General features: G+C 41.3%; 1 protein-coding gene across 1 annotated transcript in view; it reads right to left on the reverse strand.

The window, feature by feature from the left end:
- Window positions 1–3,397: 3,397 nt before the first annotated feature.
- The window catches only part of ADCY7 (adenylate cyclase 7), a 68,863-nt gene continuing 55,886 nt past the window's right edge, over window positions 3,398–16,374 (reverse strand). Inside the window, exons 15-25 of the mRNA XM_075281860.1 lie at window positions 15,986–16,070; window positions 15,756–15,893; window positions 15,605–15,673; window positions 15,225–15,388; window positions 14,743–14,830; window positions 10,864–11,022; window positions 7,934–8,080; window positions 7,739–7,846; window positions 6,769–6,883; window positions 5,888–6,012; window positions 3,398–3,854 (exon numbers count right to left, since the gene is read on the reverse strand). Coding sequence (XP_075137961.1) covers window positions 3,711–3,854; window positions 5,888–6,012; window positions 6,769–6,883; window positions 7,739–7,846; window positions 7,934–8,080; window positions 10,864–11,022; window positions 14,743–14,830; window positions 15,225–15,388; window positions 15,605–15,673; window positions 15,756–15,893; window positions 15,986–16,070 — 1,342 coding nt within the window. The 3' untranslated portion in view covers window positions 3,398–3,710. The remainder of the gene's footprint in view (window positions 3,855–5,887; window positions 6,013–6,768; window positions 6,884–7,738; window positions 7,847–7,933; window positions 8,081–10,863; window positions 11,023–14,742; window positions 14,831–15,224; window positions 15,389–15,604; window positions 15,674–15,755; window positions 15,894–15,985; window positions 16,071–16,374) is intronic.

Genomic DNA, 16,374 nt, shown 5'->3' on the forward strand with positions numbered 1-16,374 from the left:
CCCTAAAAAAAAAAAAAAAAGTACAAAGGCTCCCTGGAGAACCCCTTTAAGCCAAAATATTGTCACATTTAGCAATGTCAACTTTTTATACAACGCCATTCACACTTTCAAGAAAATGAGCCACATTCTATAGGGAGTCTAGCACGCTCTCCAAGCATATTCAAGTGACACCACCAAGCTATAGAGCACATTACACAGACACATAAATAACAGAGGTATGATGATTGTCTTTCATAGATATGGAGAAAAACAACTTTGCTTCATTTGCATAAGACTTCAGTTGGTGCTCTGGGGGCGGACCTTCAGTTTCCTTAGAGCACTGTTGTTGCCACTCAGACCCCTACCATCTCCAGCCTGTGCCACTTCTAACACAATGTTATGACATCGCCCATCCTACTCTAGCAGTGCACCAACGGCCTCAGCTGCATAAGACTTGTTTTCTTCAAATCTACAAAAGTGACCTATATAGAACAGAGGTATGATGATTATGAATGTAACGTCCTCTATAATGCACTGGTGGTAGGTGAACATGGTTAGGGGAAGCAGTAGTAGACTCCACTTAGTCCTTATTTTTGTTAGATGCCATTTGTTAATGTGAGCAGTCCATTTACAGTACTGTCCTCTTATCCTGATAGATATTATATATATAATATCTATTAAATGTCACAGAGTGCAGGATCAGGATACACATAGGGGTTATTTCTGCAGTCTGGTACATGGCACTGCATAAACGCTGTAGACAATTTTTTATCATTTGACTTTTTGTAAAGTTTTTCATTTGTTAATAACAAAAACATTAAAAAAGACTCCTCTTCACAACCAGTGGTACATTCTAAGTTTAACATCTCCAAAATACTATCATGGCAAATCATATGATAAGTTTTGGGAAAAAAAAACTCTAAATTGTTATCCTATACATTCAATCGGCACAGTTTAATAGAAAGAAGGGAAAACTTGACATCTGTCTCTTGTTCAGGACCCCCAAGGACAAAGAAAATACTTAAAATAATACAAGTGGTAAAATCGGAGTATAAATACTATAGAATGCAAAACCAAATCTGGATTCGGGGGGAAACAAGTGTCTTACAAGAACACCGGGCAGGATCCTGAAATTTGATGTGGGACTTTCCTATATCCACCATGGGCATTCTCTCAGTCTTGTCATAATCTCATGCAGCATTTTAATTACAATGTTTCTTCCTTTATACATAAACATGAAGACTAGAGATGAGCGAATTTGCTCAATCAAATACCTCGGCCGCATAGCTCCCATTGCATAAACACTTCCGGGGCTTCGAATTTTTACTGCCCCTCCCACCTTCCCTGTGGTCGAGGTATTCAATCGAGCATATTCGCTCATCTCTAATGAAGACGACTAGTTTAACCCCTACCAGACCACTGTCTATTCCATGGAAGATAGGGAAGGAACGGGCTCTGGATTATAAGTCTAACCAGGAGAACAAGAAACTTGTTCCCATCTCACAGGACCACATTCAGGAAGGAGATGTCAGTCCTGGGTCATCTATTCGTGGAAATCAGACTAACTGTAAGAAATTATTTTTTTTTTTTTTTTATTCCAGCACACAAAGGAAAGCTTGTCCCACCACTCATTACTGTAATAAGACAGCGGAGACGGTCCAGGGTCCCTGTGTTGTGGTGCTACATCTGATAGGTTTAAGCTGCACCACTAGATTTCTTTATTTGCTTTAACCATAACTAGTCATGGTCAGCCATATAATTCTGTCCACTAAGAATGCATTGCTTTATATGTCACCTACCTTCTCAGGAGAGAACACTTAAATCTGTTCCATTGTTTTGTTTGTTTTTTTAAACTCAAGCTTTCTACACTACTTTACAAGCATGAATGTTGCTCATAATCTACGCCAACTATGAGTTTGCATATATCTCAATACAGGTGCGCACCTCTGACAGAGGATGGGCCTTGTTATACTAATATTCCTAAATCATCCTCCAGGGACTCATTTGGCAATTTCTTAGTATCTAAAACATTGCTGGTGTTCTCACTTACCTACAGAAGTTGAATCTGTTTCCTCACAAAAGCAACTCTTCCACTATCAACTGTTGCAGATAATGGGGAGTCTGAACACTGGGGCCCCTATGGACCACAATAAAGGGGTTGTCGTTCCATTCAGTTCCATGGGACTGGTAGAGATGCAACACCATTCTCAATATTGGTTGGATCCACACTGATTTGCAAGTTATTCTCTATTCTACAGTTAGAGAACAAATTGCTTTCATAATCTCACTTTAAATATGGTAGTGGGCTGGCAGGTTAAGCTGTACTGAGGCACCCAAATCTGCAGCGGCATAGGTGACTTCTTTTGTCATGCAGATGCCTTGGGAGCCTTAATGGAGGTACAAGTGCCTAAGGGTCCTGGATGTCCAATGATCTTAATTGATCCAATCCATGACAGTAAGAGTATGGTAATCTTTACTTACATTTGGAAGCCCATATAATCCACACAAGAAGCTACAGCAGTGCATGACAGTATATACATATAAAACTTACAATAATAACCCACAGTTTATGCGGTTAATATAACCAGACTGTGAAACATTCACTGCAGTTGATACATTATCACTCTATGAAGTCTTTCATGGATTTCTCTTGCTCCCTGGCAGTGAATGGGAAGTAATGGCTTTCAATACTATACATCCCTTTTAAAGCTATTTTATATCTCTTATAGCCTACAAGCTTGTAACTTAAAAAAAAACAAAACTTAATTTTCAGACTAAAAACTTCATAACACTAGATGCAAAGGTAATAAAATAAAATGAAAGTATTAAAGAGCCAACCTGGAATCCCAGTCCCTTGTTCTCTGCGACCCCTCTCTGGTGGTTTCAGCTTTCACTTTGGCTCCTTTATCAGTCATTTGTGTATAACATTGGAGCACCCAGAGGTATAACATAGGCCCATAGTGGGTATGGTCACTGTATTACAAATTCACAAAGAGGCTGTGGATAGAAGGCTGAACTGAATAAAACAAGCCAAAATGAGACTACAAAACTCGTCAGATTTTGACTAGATCCAAGATCAGAAACACTTAAAGTAAAAAACCTTCCAGCATTAGATCTCATCCTTGTTCCTTTACCCTCCAAAGGTAAATCTGTGATTATCATTTTGTCCCATATGTCACTGGAAATCTACACAAGATGCACCCCGATTTCCAACAGCAAAAAGCTGGACCTCCGCCACTTGCCTGGTACGCCGTAGGCTTGGAGACCATGAGGTCAACAGTAAAAGTACCAATGTCCTTCTTACCTGACAGTGTCAGTGGCATCTTTTACTTTTGTGACTGTCTCATGGTTGACAACCAAGACACACTGATATGGATCATAGCGGCTTAAACCCTCTTATTACTTTCTGCACCTCTTACCAAGTCCTGTAAAAAAATAAACTAAGAAGTATTTTCTAAAATACAAGGATCTGCAAAGTAACAACTTTGAGGTATGAACCACCCTTTTATCTAGCATACCCAACTTCCCCTGTTGGGTAAGAAATACTGTAGATGTAGCAAACTTTCTAGAATATTCTCTTGCCGATTCCATGCAGTGCATAAGAGACCTGCCAATAGTCCAGAAAAAGGGCCTCTCTTCTCATGGAACGGGCACTTTACGTGGCAAAATCTTCATATAAAAGTAGGCAGCATGTGAAACTTTCCTCCATTCTTCTGAATCTTCAGGTCAGTTCATGCCACAATGCTCTGAGATTTGGCCATGTCTGTACATACAAAGTACGTCCTGAGTTCTCCTTTCCCTTTAACGTTGATCAGGCCCCGACACTCACAGGAATAACCCAATGCTTCTAAAATATGGCAAGTCTCTTCTGTCACCTGGAAAGAAAGCACATCGATGTAATACTGAACAGTTAGTGTGGCTATTGCTACAAGGCTATAGGCCTTTGCTGGATTATTACTTCTTTTCACTGAACCCATTGAGTAACAAGGAGGGGTATATAGGGCTGATGCTGAGGCTACTCCACCCCTGGTTATGGCTTCAAAAACAACAAACCAGAACAAAATCTGGCAGTGGAAACCCAGACATAGATCTGGAGCCACAACCTCCTTACCACTGTATATATCAGAGGATAACTCCTAGTTTACTGAAGGGACAAGTCTTTACCCTTTCCAAACTCTTTCAGATACCTCTGACACCCCTGACTTAAGACTTGGTAGACAAACTCAAATACACAGTGGGCCAAGAAAAACTGTGGACAAAGTCACAAGAAGATTTTCCTTCTCATTAGATTTAACTATGAATTTTTTTTCATATGGAAAGAAACTTAATCTTCTATGTTTAAGCAAAACTTAATAGTTTGCTACTCTGATCTGCCCTGCAGGACTCTCTAGTAGACATTAGGTTTGTCCTCAAAGGCCAAATATCATTAGCCTGTGGGCCAGAGATTGATACCTCCATATCAGCCCAATCTTACCATAACCAGTCACCTCTTTTTCTCGCTCTGTTTTTATTGTCATTGGGGAGAGTGTAAAACTGTAAACCTCTGACTTCAGGTTTTCCTCTTCCCTTGACATCATCTATGAGCAGAGAGTCGAGGTTCCCCATATACACAGTGTATACACAAAATGACAGCCAGTTCCGCAGATCAGCAGCTTTGGCCAACCTCTCTCTCATCTCTCAGCGGCCTTCAGTGGGAACTATTGTTACCTAACAATAGATGTCCTATCACTTTCTGATGTTACAGATGCAGCAAACATTGCACTGATAACATTCTGTGTAAGATCTTGCATTGAAAAAAAATATATAAATATATATGTATATATTAAGACTGTGCCACAGAGTAGCTAAAGGGAATATCCATTTTCTAATATTATCATCTATGCTTAGGATAAGGTCATCGGTGTTAGATACGCGAGGTTAGATCATCGTTAGGTTAGGTCATCGGTGTTAGGGTGAGTTCACATTGAGTATACGCCAGCTTATTCTGAACGTAAAACACGTTCAGAATCAGTGGCGTATAAAGCAGTTCCCATTCATTTCTATGGGAGCCGGCATACGAGCGCTCCCCATAGAAATGAATGGGCTGCTTTTTTCACTACGAGCAGTCCCATTGAAGTGAATGGAAAGTGCTCGCGTGTACGGCTCAGCTATTCTGGGAGCCACATTTCCAACATACAGAATAAAGGTGTTGACTGTTTGTTTGTTTTTTTAATAATTTGGCTTACTTCCAGAGAACCCCTTAAACTTTGCTACATGTGTACCTCAGGAGTGGTCCGTCTATATGTATGACCTCTGATGGAGTAGGACACAATCCTCTTTTCTGTAACACGTGAATACCTCATACAGAGTTTGTATAAGGTTATCATACTGACATATCCATGAGGACCATTTGGTATACCAGCCAGTATCTTTCACACCATATCATATCATGCTGAAATTTCCCCAATGTGGGACTAGTAAAGGATTATCTTATCTTATTATTTTTATAAATTATAGTTTTTGTTTTTTTAAAGTTGGGAAACCTCAATGTATAAATCTATAGGATTTTTTTAAGCCATATTATTTACAGCCCTTTATAAGACTTTAAAAGCATTTAGAAATAAAAATAAATGTAAATATCTGCAGAACGCTCCTATTTCCCACATGTTTTTACTAAAGTCCTACAAACAACTGATCCTGCATATTTTTCAGCTCTGTTCATATCTGTCCCAACATTTCCATGATATGACTGACACGGCACCCATCAGACCCCTTTGACAGGGGCTGTTGTGTTACTTGTCTGATGTTCCTCGTGGACTGTCCAGTACAGATGTGATCAGAGCTTTCTTCACTTGTACACGCTGCGATAACTTCTTCACATTTTGTTTCCTCCAAAGCAAGTACTGGAATAGTAAACACTGTAACTTACCTGGATCTTTCCAAGTTCTCCTGTGCTCTCCATCCTACTGGCCACATTCACAGTATTCCCCCAAATGTCATATTGTGGTTTCCTCGCACCGATCACTCCAGCAATGACAGGCCCATGGTTTATGCCTAGAAGATTAAATAACTCATCACTGTTAAGAGTATCGCCACGTTCCAAGCAAAGCAAAAATTACCAATACAGCTCTTCTCAATGTGAGCTTAACATGGCCAAAAATGTTCTGCCCCTTTTTAATGTTCACACAGCCTTTAAGGCTGAAGCCCCACATTGCGGAAACGCAGCATTTTTTTTTTTTCTTCAGATTTTGCTGTGGTTTTTGAGCCGAAGCCAAGAATGGCTACAAAAGGAATGAGAAATATATAGAAGTTCTTATACTTCTACCTTCTGCTCAATCCACTCCAGGCTTTGGCTGAAAAAACTTCAGCAAAATCTGCAACCAAAAAAGCTGGGTTTCTGCCATGTGGGCCTCAGCCTAAAGAAGAGACAGAAGTAGGGGACAGATATCGGAGAGAGATCTGACAACTAGGCATAGAGAAAGAAAAGTCTGTATAAGATGTTGTAGAGATAAAACAATAGGATACCTTAAATCTTGCAGGAAACATTCTACAATTTTCCTATCATTCCCCATTTCATTTGCAAACATAATAAAGCCTCAGTAACTTATTTCAGTTAGTAGAAAGAGTTCTGGGATCTATATTAGAAGGGGTTTCCCATCTTTCAGAAAAGAGAGCAAAATCCCCCTAATATCGTGACCAGTGAGGGCCCCAGCAGTCAGAGCCGTCCGATTTGCAACTTACCCCAATCCTGTGTATAGGGAATACATTGCTAACATGAGAAAACACATTTGTAAGGACTCAACGACTCACCTACACGGAGGCGAAAGTTATTAAAGGAATGTCTATTGATTCCATCCAGCTTTTGCATGAGCGCCATGGCATATTCAACAGTAATCCCAATTTGTGCGTTCTGTTTTTCCTGGTCCTATAAGAGAAGTAAGAATTACATTCCAGTCCACAATATCCAGGGGAGCCGGAGAAGCTTCCAACCTCCTAGTACTGTGTAACTGAAGGGGCGACATTCTGTGCAGATAATATTTAGGGTTTGGGGGGGTTTTTCATACAGTTTTAAAATAGCACATTCTTCCAGATGCCAATAGAGGGCGCCTATACATGTTCAAAGTACAGCTATATGCCCCAGCTCCCTCTAGTGGTAACCATAGGAAACTGACAAGTTTTTAATTTACAGTGGTTATCCTCTGATCTCTTTCAACCAAAATGTCCAGAAAGCTGCTAATAACTGTTTTATAGGAAGTTGAAGTGTTTGTAGTATAAAATCTATATATATATATATTTTTTTACTTTGCTGTGTTCTTTGATGATGTTTCTGCACTGCTCAGAGTAAAATTAGCAGCTGGCATATAGTCTCTTCATATTCAGAAATGTATACAATGATCTGCCAGAACTTTAAAACCACTGACAGGCGATATTTATAACAATATTTAGTACAAATAGCAGCTGTCAATGGGCAGTTTATAACAGGCAACAAGTGAAGAGTCAGTTCTAGAAGTTGATGTGTTAGGGCTCATTTTTCCTGCTTCTGAGTGACAGGTTTTGGAGGTAGGGGGCTCCCTACTATAGCATCGGAATCCTAGCAAACAAGATCACAGGGGTCCGATGCCGTTACCTACTGAAGACCCCAGGGCTGCCTTCTGTAATGCTCAATCCTGATGATAGGTGCCAGTTCTTCTTTGACTTTCTGGTATGTGTAAAATGCAGGCCCAGCACAAATGATAGAAAGCATTCAATCCTATTTTACCGACTGTACTAAATATTATACCTGGTTATTTTCTTGCCCAGGGGTTACCGTTAAACCTGTTGCTGCCATGTAAGTACTTCCAATTGTCTTAATTTTTTCCACACCACTGAATTTTGGTTTCATGAGAAGCTGGAAAAGAACATAAGAAATGCACAATTTATAGAATTCTATTGGTATACATTTAAAAGAAAAAAGGTAATGAAAACCAAAAAATACCTCATCAAAATCAGCTATAATCTCATTTAGAAGCCGCAGACATTCCAGGCCTTCCTTATTGACATCACACTCCGTATAGAAGACCTTAAATTCTGGTACTGAGGCAAACATGACACAGACACAGTCATAGGACTGGTGGTACAGGTCCTGGTGGTAAAGGATGGGTAACATTAGCATTAGGGTGGGTGAAAAGCAGACTATAGACGTATGCATCAAACTGATAAGCAAGACTCTGCTCATAACTATATGGTCATCGCTTCTATGGGGTTGACACTGACTTTATACAGAATCCTCTGTCCGTAGAATAATGTGGGTCTCAATGATGAGACCCACGCCAATCCAGAGAATGGTTTTTCTTTACCGCCATTGTCAATAAAGTCTGAATGTAGGCGAGCCAGTGCAGGACGGGATTCATTCACCTCAAAGGGAGCGGCAGAGTTAGGTGAAGTACAGCACTTGGCTATCTCTGGTTCTCCCATCCAGCAAGGGCACATCAATATTTAGCCTGCAGTCAGGCTGAATGCACAAAAGGGGTAAAAGACCACGTTCTTTCTGGTAGAGATTGTGCGGTTTTGTTTCAAAAACTATTATTGAGTTTTCATGAAATCAGCAGTAATATAACACATTGTCCACATACATGCTACATGAAGAAAGTAGAGATATATACATCAGCAACTAGTGAGGTTACAATAGCTATGGAGGACAGAGGTATCTTTTAATGGCACCAGTTATGTGTTCACAACACAAAGATACATAAAACTGACCCGAATATAAGCCGAGGCCCCTAATTTTACCACAAAAAACTGGGAAAACTTATTGATTCGAGTATAAGCCTGGGGGGGGGGGGGGGGGGGAATGCAGCAGCTACTGGAAAATATCAAAAATTAAAATGGTCGGAGTTTTTGGGTGGAGTAGGTGCTGGGAAAGGGGAGGGGGTGTTTTGGTTGTCTGTCTGCCCCTTCCCTGAGCTTGAGGACTGTTTTTTTTTTTCCCCCACTTGGAATTCAGTCTGGCTGAGTATTGGGTTATCTGCAGTCCTCCTATTAACCCCTTCCCAATGGAACAGGAGCACTGCAGATCCCCTATATTCAGCCTGGCTGAATTCTAAGTGGGGGGGAAACACAGGGATACATAATGTGTATGTGTTTCACAGTAATTTTCTACTTTTATATGTATTCTAGGGAAAGGAGGGATTTAGAACTTTTATTTATTTTATTTTCTTATTATATTTTTTTTAAAGCTTCTCTTTTTTCACTACTTTATGGGAGATTCTATACATTACTATTGTGGTTGGTCATAGATAGGTCAAAAACTGTGCTGAAAAACTCAGCTTATACTCGATTATATACGTTAACCTTATTAATTAATGAATATATACAATTGTAAGAAATCAATTTGCAGTGAGAATACCCTGGGATCATAAACCATACCTATTTAAGCTTGTAGGAGTCATTTACACCAGTAAACTGGCACAAATGATCATAAATCTCATAGGCAAGAGAAACATATGCCAGGAAACTGAGAAATGAGTCCCACTGTTCACTTCTATTCCTAAATGAATTTATAGTTTTTACATGCTGCTTTAACATGAATATGCTACCGGTACAGAAAAACAAAGTACAATAGTGCAGGGAACGAGACCACATGGCCACTTACACCAGTAATCTTCTCAATGTCAGCCTCATGGCCGTCATCAGCACAAGTCTATGGTGCTATTCACATGTGTGAAAAGTCAGTCAAATAGGACAGGTCATATATATATATATATATATATATATATTTTTTTTTTTTTTTTCTGTTTTCATGGTTTACTGAATAGACTCAAGTATATGAGTGATCCATGAACCTGCTGCTCCATGGATGCAATGGACAATTCAATTCAATTATCACATCCAATTTCCTCACATTAACCCATAGTAGAGCAGTGATCACAAAAAGGATAGACTTGATTTTTCAGGTCAATAGAATTATGGCAAGAACAGATTTTTTCATACCATAATTGTTTTTTAAAAAAACATTTAGATACTGCGGTGACTATAGACTGTGGCATCCTATGGAGTAAACGCCCGGTGTTAGATCTCGGCTTTGTCAGCAAAGTTTCAGGGGTAAGATACAAGTGACACCTTCAGGTGGATGGCGAGCTCATAGACCATCACAATGTGTAGACTGAAGAGATCACTAACAGTTTAGCAGCAGTGACTTACAGTGGATATCACCAAAATGTTGAAAGGCTTTCTCTTCCATCACAAGACAACCCCTTTAAGGCTTAATACCATGAGATTTAGATTGTTTAAATGGTTTCCAGGACCATCACCCCCTGACTAGCCTCTTACTAACCATAAGGTTTAATCTGTCTTGTGTCCTTTCCCCCAACCGTGGAGCAGAGATGTCACCGGACTGAGTGATGTATTGCCCTTCTTCTCCATTTTCTGATTACAGCCAAGACCAAGATTAGTGTGAGAGAATGGGAGAAGAGGGAAGGAACAGTAGATTGTTCTACAGGGTGTTCTTGAAGGAAACATGGGAACTAGGGTTTTTTTTTTCTCATATACTGTGGAACTGCCATGGTCAAAAGTGGAGTCATCAACAAATCCAGCACAACGGCAACACCGAGAAGACCAGGTGAGCTATGGATTGTCAAGTTGGTTAGGTGGGGTCAAATATGTGGTAGAGACATTTAAAAAAAATTGTGCCTGAAATCCCCTTTAACTAACTATAATCAGAGGGGTAAATTTATTAGTCGGTTACCTATTATAGTAATATATCTGACAAAATCCCAATGCTCCCAAGCTGCATTTTCTGCTGTCCCTTCTGAAACAAATGGTAACCCCAATGAAACAGAAAAATGCCAGTAGCTTCATAACAAACATAACAAATGTATGACCGGACTCTGGCTGCTGGAGTAAACTCTAATTTACTAAAATCTTTACCTCATTCATTTTATTGTCGACGATAAAATACGCAGCTACATGGGCGGGAAGGACATTTTCTAGAAGAAGCCGATTCAGATTCTCCATTGTTTCAATCTCTTCATCTTCCTTTCTGAATTTCTTCTTCCACAAGCAATCCAGCCTAGAGTAATAGTCAACCTAGAAATAGAGGCAATACCAAATATATTTTACAGGGACTTGTCTGTCTTTACAAACTATCCAATCATCCTATTACCTAGTCTTTAAATGGAAAAATGTTAGAAAGAATACATATCCTTCCACTCCCAGCAAAAAGATGATGACCTTCCTATCCAGAATGGCTTACAGCATATTACAGCAGTGCCACCAGAATGGGGGCACTAGCTTTCCCAATGTCATAATTTAGAATCTGGCTTCCTGACAACACATAACACATGACTAGTTACAGAACACATCCTATTATGCTTATACTCATTTGGAACCGTATTTCACTCCTTCCCACACCTTGGCCACCTTTCTCCACCTGCCAGATGTGGATATTCCTAAAGAACGGGGTTGAAACCCCCTGCTGATCTCTACCAGGAGGGTGAGGATTAAATTAACAGCCAACCTGGAGGTTTCACCAGATCCAACACCTATCTTAAAATCTGTCTTCCCAGGATGGTTGTCCACACTCTATATTTTACCATTGGCATAGAGAGGAGATTATTTCAGTGGGAAAGCGAACCTCTGGGAAAACTAAACACTGGCCCTGGCGAGATTTAGGTCACACTACCCTAATATTTCTATGGCATTTTATTCTCTAGGCAAGATATAATGAAGGGGTTATCTACCAGTTTAAGCACAATGACTGGAACCAGACAACAATGACATGTTATGTCAGCAAGGGTCAGGGAATGGGACAGATGACAAGGCATTATGTGTATGTTTCTACCCCAGAGGACTATGATAAATCTAGGACATCACTACCCAGGGAGATATAGGATGTCCCTGCACTGACTCCCTCAAACATTCTAATGCCCATGGACAGACATTTGCCTTCAATGCAATTTCCAAAAATCTTGCTGAAGAGCTCTCACTGCTCATATCTTACCCCAGAAGATTATTATATGGGCATATATCCATCATCTAGGTCTTTCAAATGCAGTGAATTGGATACCAATTTATTCCATTGTTTGTGGGCCTGTCCTTTGATCCAGAGATACTAGGACAGGATATGGAAAGCTTTCTTGGCTCATCCTACGAACTTGGCCCCAACTAAACCCGATGGGAGATATTTGGTTACCTGGATCCACAAAGATTTCGCAGTTTGCCTGGAGCAAGAAAACTACTGCACCAGTAGCGGCAGCAGCAGAGGTGAAAGCTGTATTACAAGTATGGTTACAACCCCCAGCATCGCTTTTCAAATCATTTCTTAAAAAAAGATGTTTTTTCTTTAAGAAAAAAAAAAATGGATGAAGCCTTCTTCCAAAATGATAAGATGGTGGAGGCTTTTCAACACATTGGAAAGTTTCATCGCACTATTAATGCAATTCACACAGTAAGACATTAGAAAATGCTCTCAGTTATCCGCTTGGTTCTAGGAATATTTGTGATAGATGTCCCCAGATCTGAGTCTCCTTGCAGGATGGTGAATACATATGGTCAGGGGCGGATCCAGGGCCGGGCAACCGCCCGGGGCCCCGCGCTTAGCGGGGCCCCGCGGCGCGGCCGGGACCTAACAAAATGGTCCCGGTCGGCATGTCCCGGCTCCAACAGAGCTCAGCGTTAAAGCAGGAGCTGAGCACACAGCTCCTGCTTTAAACGCCTATGTATTTCATCTCATCGGCGGTAGGACGCCGATGAGATGAAATACATAGGTGTTTAAAGCCGGAGCTGTCACAGCTCAGCTCCGGCTTTAACGCTGAGCTCCGGCCTCCGGCATTTGTAGCCGCGATGTGATGACGTCATCACATCGCGGCTACAATATGTGTCTGAGGGAGAGAGCTGCGAGGGAACGAGGAATGGTGAGTGTGTGTGTGAGTGTGTGTGAGTGAGAACGGCTTGACACTGGGGCAGATGGAGGAGGGAGAACGGCATGGCACTGGGGCAGATGGAGGGGGGAGAATGGCATGACACTGGGGCAGATGGAGGGGGCAGAATGGCATGACACTGGGGCAGATGGAGGGGGGAGAATGGCATGACACTGGGGCAGATGGAGGGGGGAGAATGGCATGACACTGGGGCAGATGGAGGGGGGAGAATGGCATGGCACTGGGGCAGATGGAGGGGGGAGAATGGCATGACACTGGGGCAGATGGAGGGGGCAGAATGGCATGACACTGGGGCAGATGGAGGGGGGAGAATGGCATGACACTGGGGCAGATGGAGGGGGGAGAATGGCATGACACTGGGGCAGATGGAGGGGGGAGAATGGCATGGCACTGGGGCAGATGGAGGGGGGAGAATGGCATGGCACTGGGGCAGATGAAGGGGGGAAGAACGGCATGACACTGGGGCAGATGGAGGGGGGAGAATGGCATGACACTGGGGCAGATAGAGGGGGAGAGAACAGCATGACACTGGGGCAGATGGAGGGGGGAGAATGGCATGACACTAGGGCAGATGGAGGGGGGAGAATGGCATGACACTGGGGCAGATGGAGGGGGAGAACGGCATGACACTAGGGCAGATGGAGGGGGGGATGGCATGACATTGGGGCAGATGAAGGGGGGGGGAACGGCATGACACTGGGGCAGAGACGGGGGAGAAATGAAACTGTGGGCAGATAAAGGGGGAGAATGGCATGAAACTGGGGACAGAGATAGAGGGGGGGGGACATGAAACTAGGGGTAGATGAAGGGTGTATATGAAAATGGGGGGGAGATATAATTTACGGGTGACTGTAGGAGGATTATACTGTGTGGAATCACATGAAAATTGAATGAGAATGGGTGGAGTCAACATAAAAGTGGGCGGGGCCTAATTTGCTGCGGCGCGCTGCGCGCACCGCACGTTTTGTTCCCTCTTTCTAGTCTTCAACAGTTGGGAAGAAGTGCGAGACCCCCAGTAAGTAGGGCCCCGCCAAAGTCAATTGCCCAGGGCCCCGCAAACCCTGGATCCGCCACTGCATATGGTATGGTGGTAGATCCGCATATCCTCATAATTGTTTTCTTCTTCCTCACTCCATTGTACCCAATTTTCCACCCGCTTTGTGCATGCAGTGGATTATCCCCCTATATTTGGGAGTTATTCCCTGGTATTAGGTAATGTGGGAAATAGAATTTCCAAACATAGGGGAAAATATTCCATCAATATGACCATTCTTAATCTTTATAGCCATGACTGAGGAGTTATAAACTGGTTGTACATGGGTTTTTTTTACTAAAGCTACATGCACACAACCATGTGTAGTCTACAGAGATGGACATTGTGAGCGTTGATAGTGGTTACAGTAAACGGACAGTGACTCCTGGATTCATAACTTTATTTATCCCAATGAAACTGTATATTTCCCTTTCCCTATCTGAGATTAAAGTCATCAGTTGGAGTTACTTTCCTATGTTAAGTAATAGTGTTAAAGTTTACAAAAAAAATGTTATAAAAGGAAGAGCAGTAACAGCCTGGGCTCCATCTAAGCTGGAGCATATAGACAATATAGAGAAGGCGGTATGAGTGGGAACACCTCTATATTAACAAGATATTAACAACTCTCCCTGGTGCCCTCCAGCTTCCATGCAGTAACAGGTTTCGCCATCAATCTCAACAGCCACAAGAAATGATACATTGCTGTGATTCCTCCAGCCACGATAGCGGATTACAGAAGATGACTTCATTTTCACAAAGTTGTCATATTTGTGAGACAATCCCCCTACAGCAAGTCTGTGACATGACAGTACTACAATAATACACTTTGCTTACCTGCCTTGCCAGTAAGATTAGTGTCAAGTAGAATAAAGAAAGGTAAAAGCAGGACATTCTCTGCAGGTCTTTCAAAATTCCAGATGTACTGAAATCACAATGTAAAAGTATATAAAATATACATTAATGCATGATGGTAAATAATATTAAAAATAATACAGTCTTTACAGCTTTGTAGTTATGGTGTCCTGCTTATGTGTCGGCTTATACTCGAGTATACACGGTACTTGTTATAGCGCCCCCTGGTGTCCATTAGACTTGATCTGAGAATGTATCAGTATCTCATAAAATATTACAGTACGAGAAGCTGCTACATTCTCAGATCAAGTCCAACGGACACCAGGGGGCGCTATAACAAATACCGTATATAAGGGCAATATCTAGACACTAGACAATTATTAAATTATTCAAATTGTAAAATTAAAATTTATTCAAGGGACAACCCCTATAAGTCTCTGAGGACTATGAAGCAGTTGTCATACCTGTTGGTAGGGAAGGCATCTGTGAACAAGCCTTTGTGGGTGTTGAAGATGATCACATTGTACACGATGAAGGCAGCTGATAGTAGGAGCATCTTTAGCTCAAAGCTCATTCGCAGGAATACTGAACATGCCATGAACCCCAAAATACAGCAGCAAATATAATACTGGAAAATAAAGTCAAACACATTACAAGAGGATACTACTACTACTTAATGGTTAATATAGATTTAGTATCATTTGGATGGATGGATAGATAGATAGATAGATAGATAGATAGATAGATAGATAGATAGATAGATACATCTGATGCATATACATGAAGTTATTACACATTAAAAGAAAGTGTCTAACATATATACAAAAATTACTACATAACTCACAGGGATACTTTGACAAGCAATGGTTTCTGGGCTTGACCCATTGCAGTTCTGTAGAGTCTCATCTAGAGGCTGTAAAAATAAAGCCCATTAGGTCTATAAACACGTTAAAAAGTACAATCCAGAATAATAGATAGAAGGTAAAATGGCTTACCAGGTTAAGAATGGCAATTACCAGCAGAGCTCCGATGGTCAGCGCAGCCAAAACAACTCGCACTAGCGGTTTAGTCTCCACATTTTCAGCTATTGAACTTAGGACATGGGACATGGGGGAACTGTCTTTACAAAAGCGCTGGCAAATACATAAACTGTGATTACTATAATAGAGGCATAAATCAGCAGATTTTATATTTCCTTATCAAATAATTTTATATATAAACTTACCACGCCCTTGTCTGCAAAACAGATCAGTAGTACACATAGGATTAATAAGAACACCACAGCAAATGAAATACCCAGCTTTACAGTCCTGTAGAGAGAACATGAAGGAGGTCAGTACATATTGTTTTGGGATACAGAATAACTATAAGAAAATAATATTGGAAAATAATCCCATGTACAGTTTGTGATCCAGCTAAATGCTGATGTAGTGTAGCATCTGTCTACCCCTTACCTCCTGTATATGCCATATATTGCCTACACAGTTGCATTGTACAGTTGAAGAAAGTCTAGAAGTTCAACCAAGGGATAGCTACAGGACATTGCTGAGGGGAAAGGGTGCGGGACTTCTAATTGTGAGCATCCTTTTCCTGGCTCTACTGCCCCGTACTATA

This window comes from Leptodactylus fuscus, chromosome 7, assembly GCF_031893055.1.
Source record: "Leptodactylus fuscus isolate aLepFus1 chromosome 7, aLepFus1.hap2, whole genome shotgun sequence".
NCBI classification, from domain to species: domain Eukaryota; kingdom Metazoa; phylum Chordata; class Amphibia; order Anura; family Leptodactylidae; genus Leptodactylus; species Leptodactylus fuscus.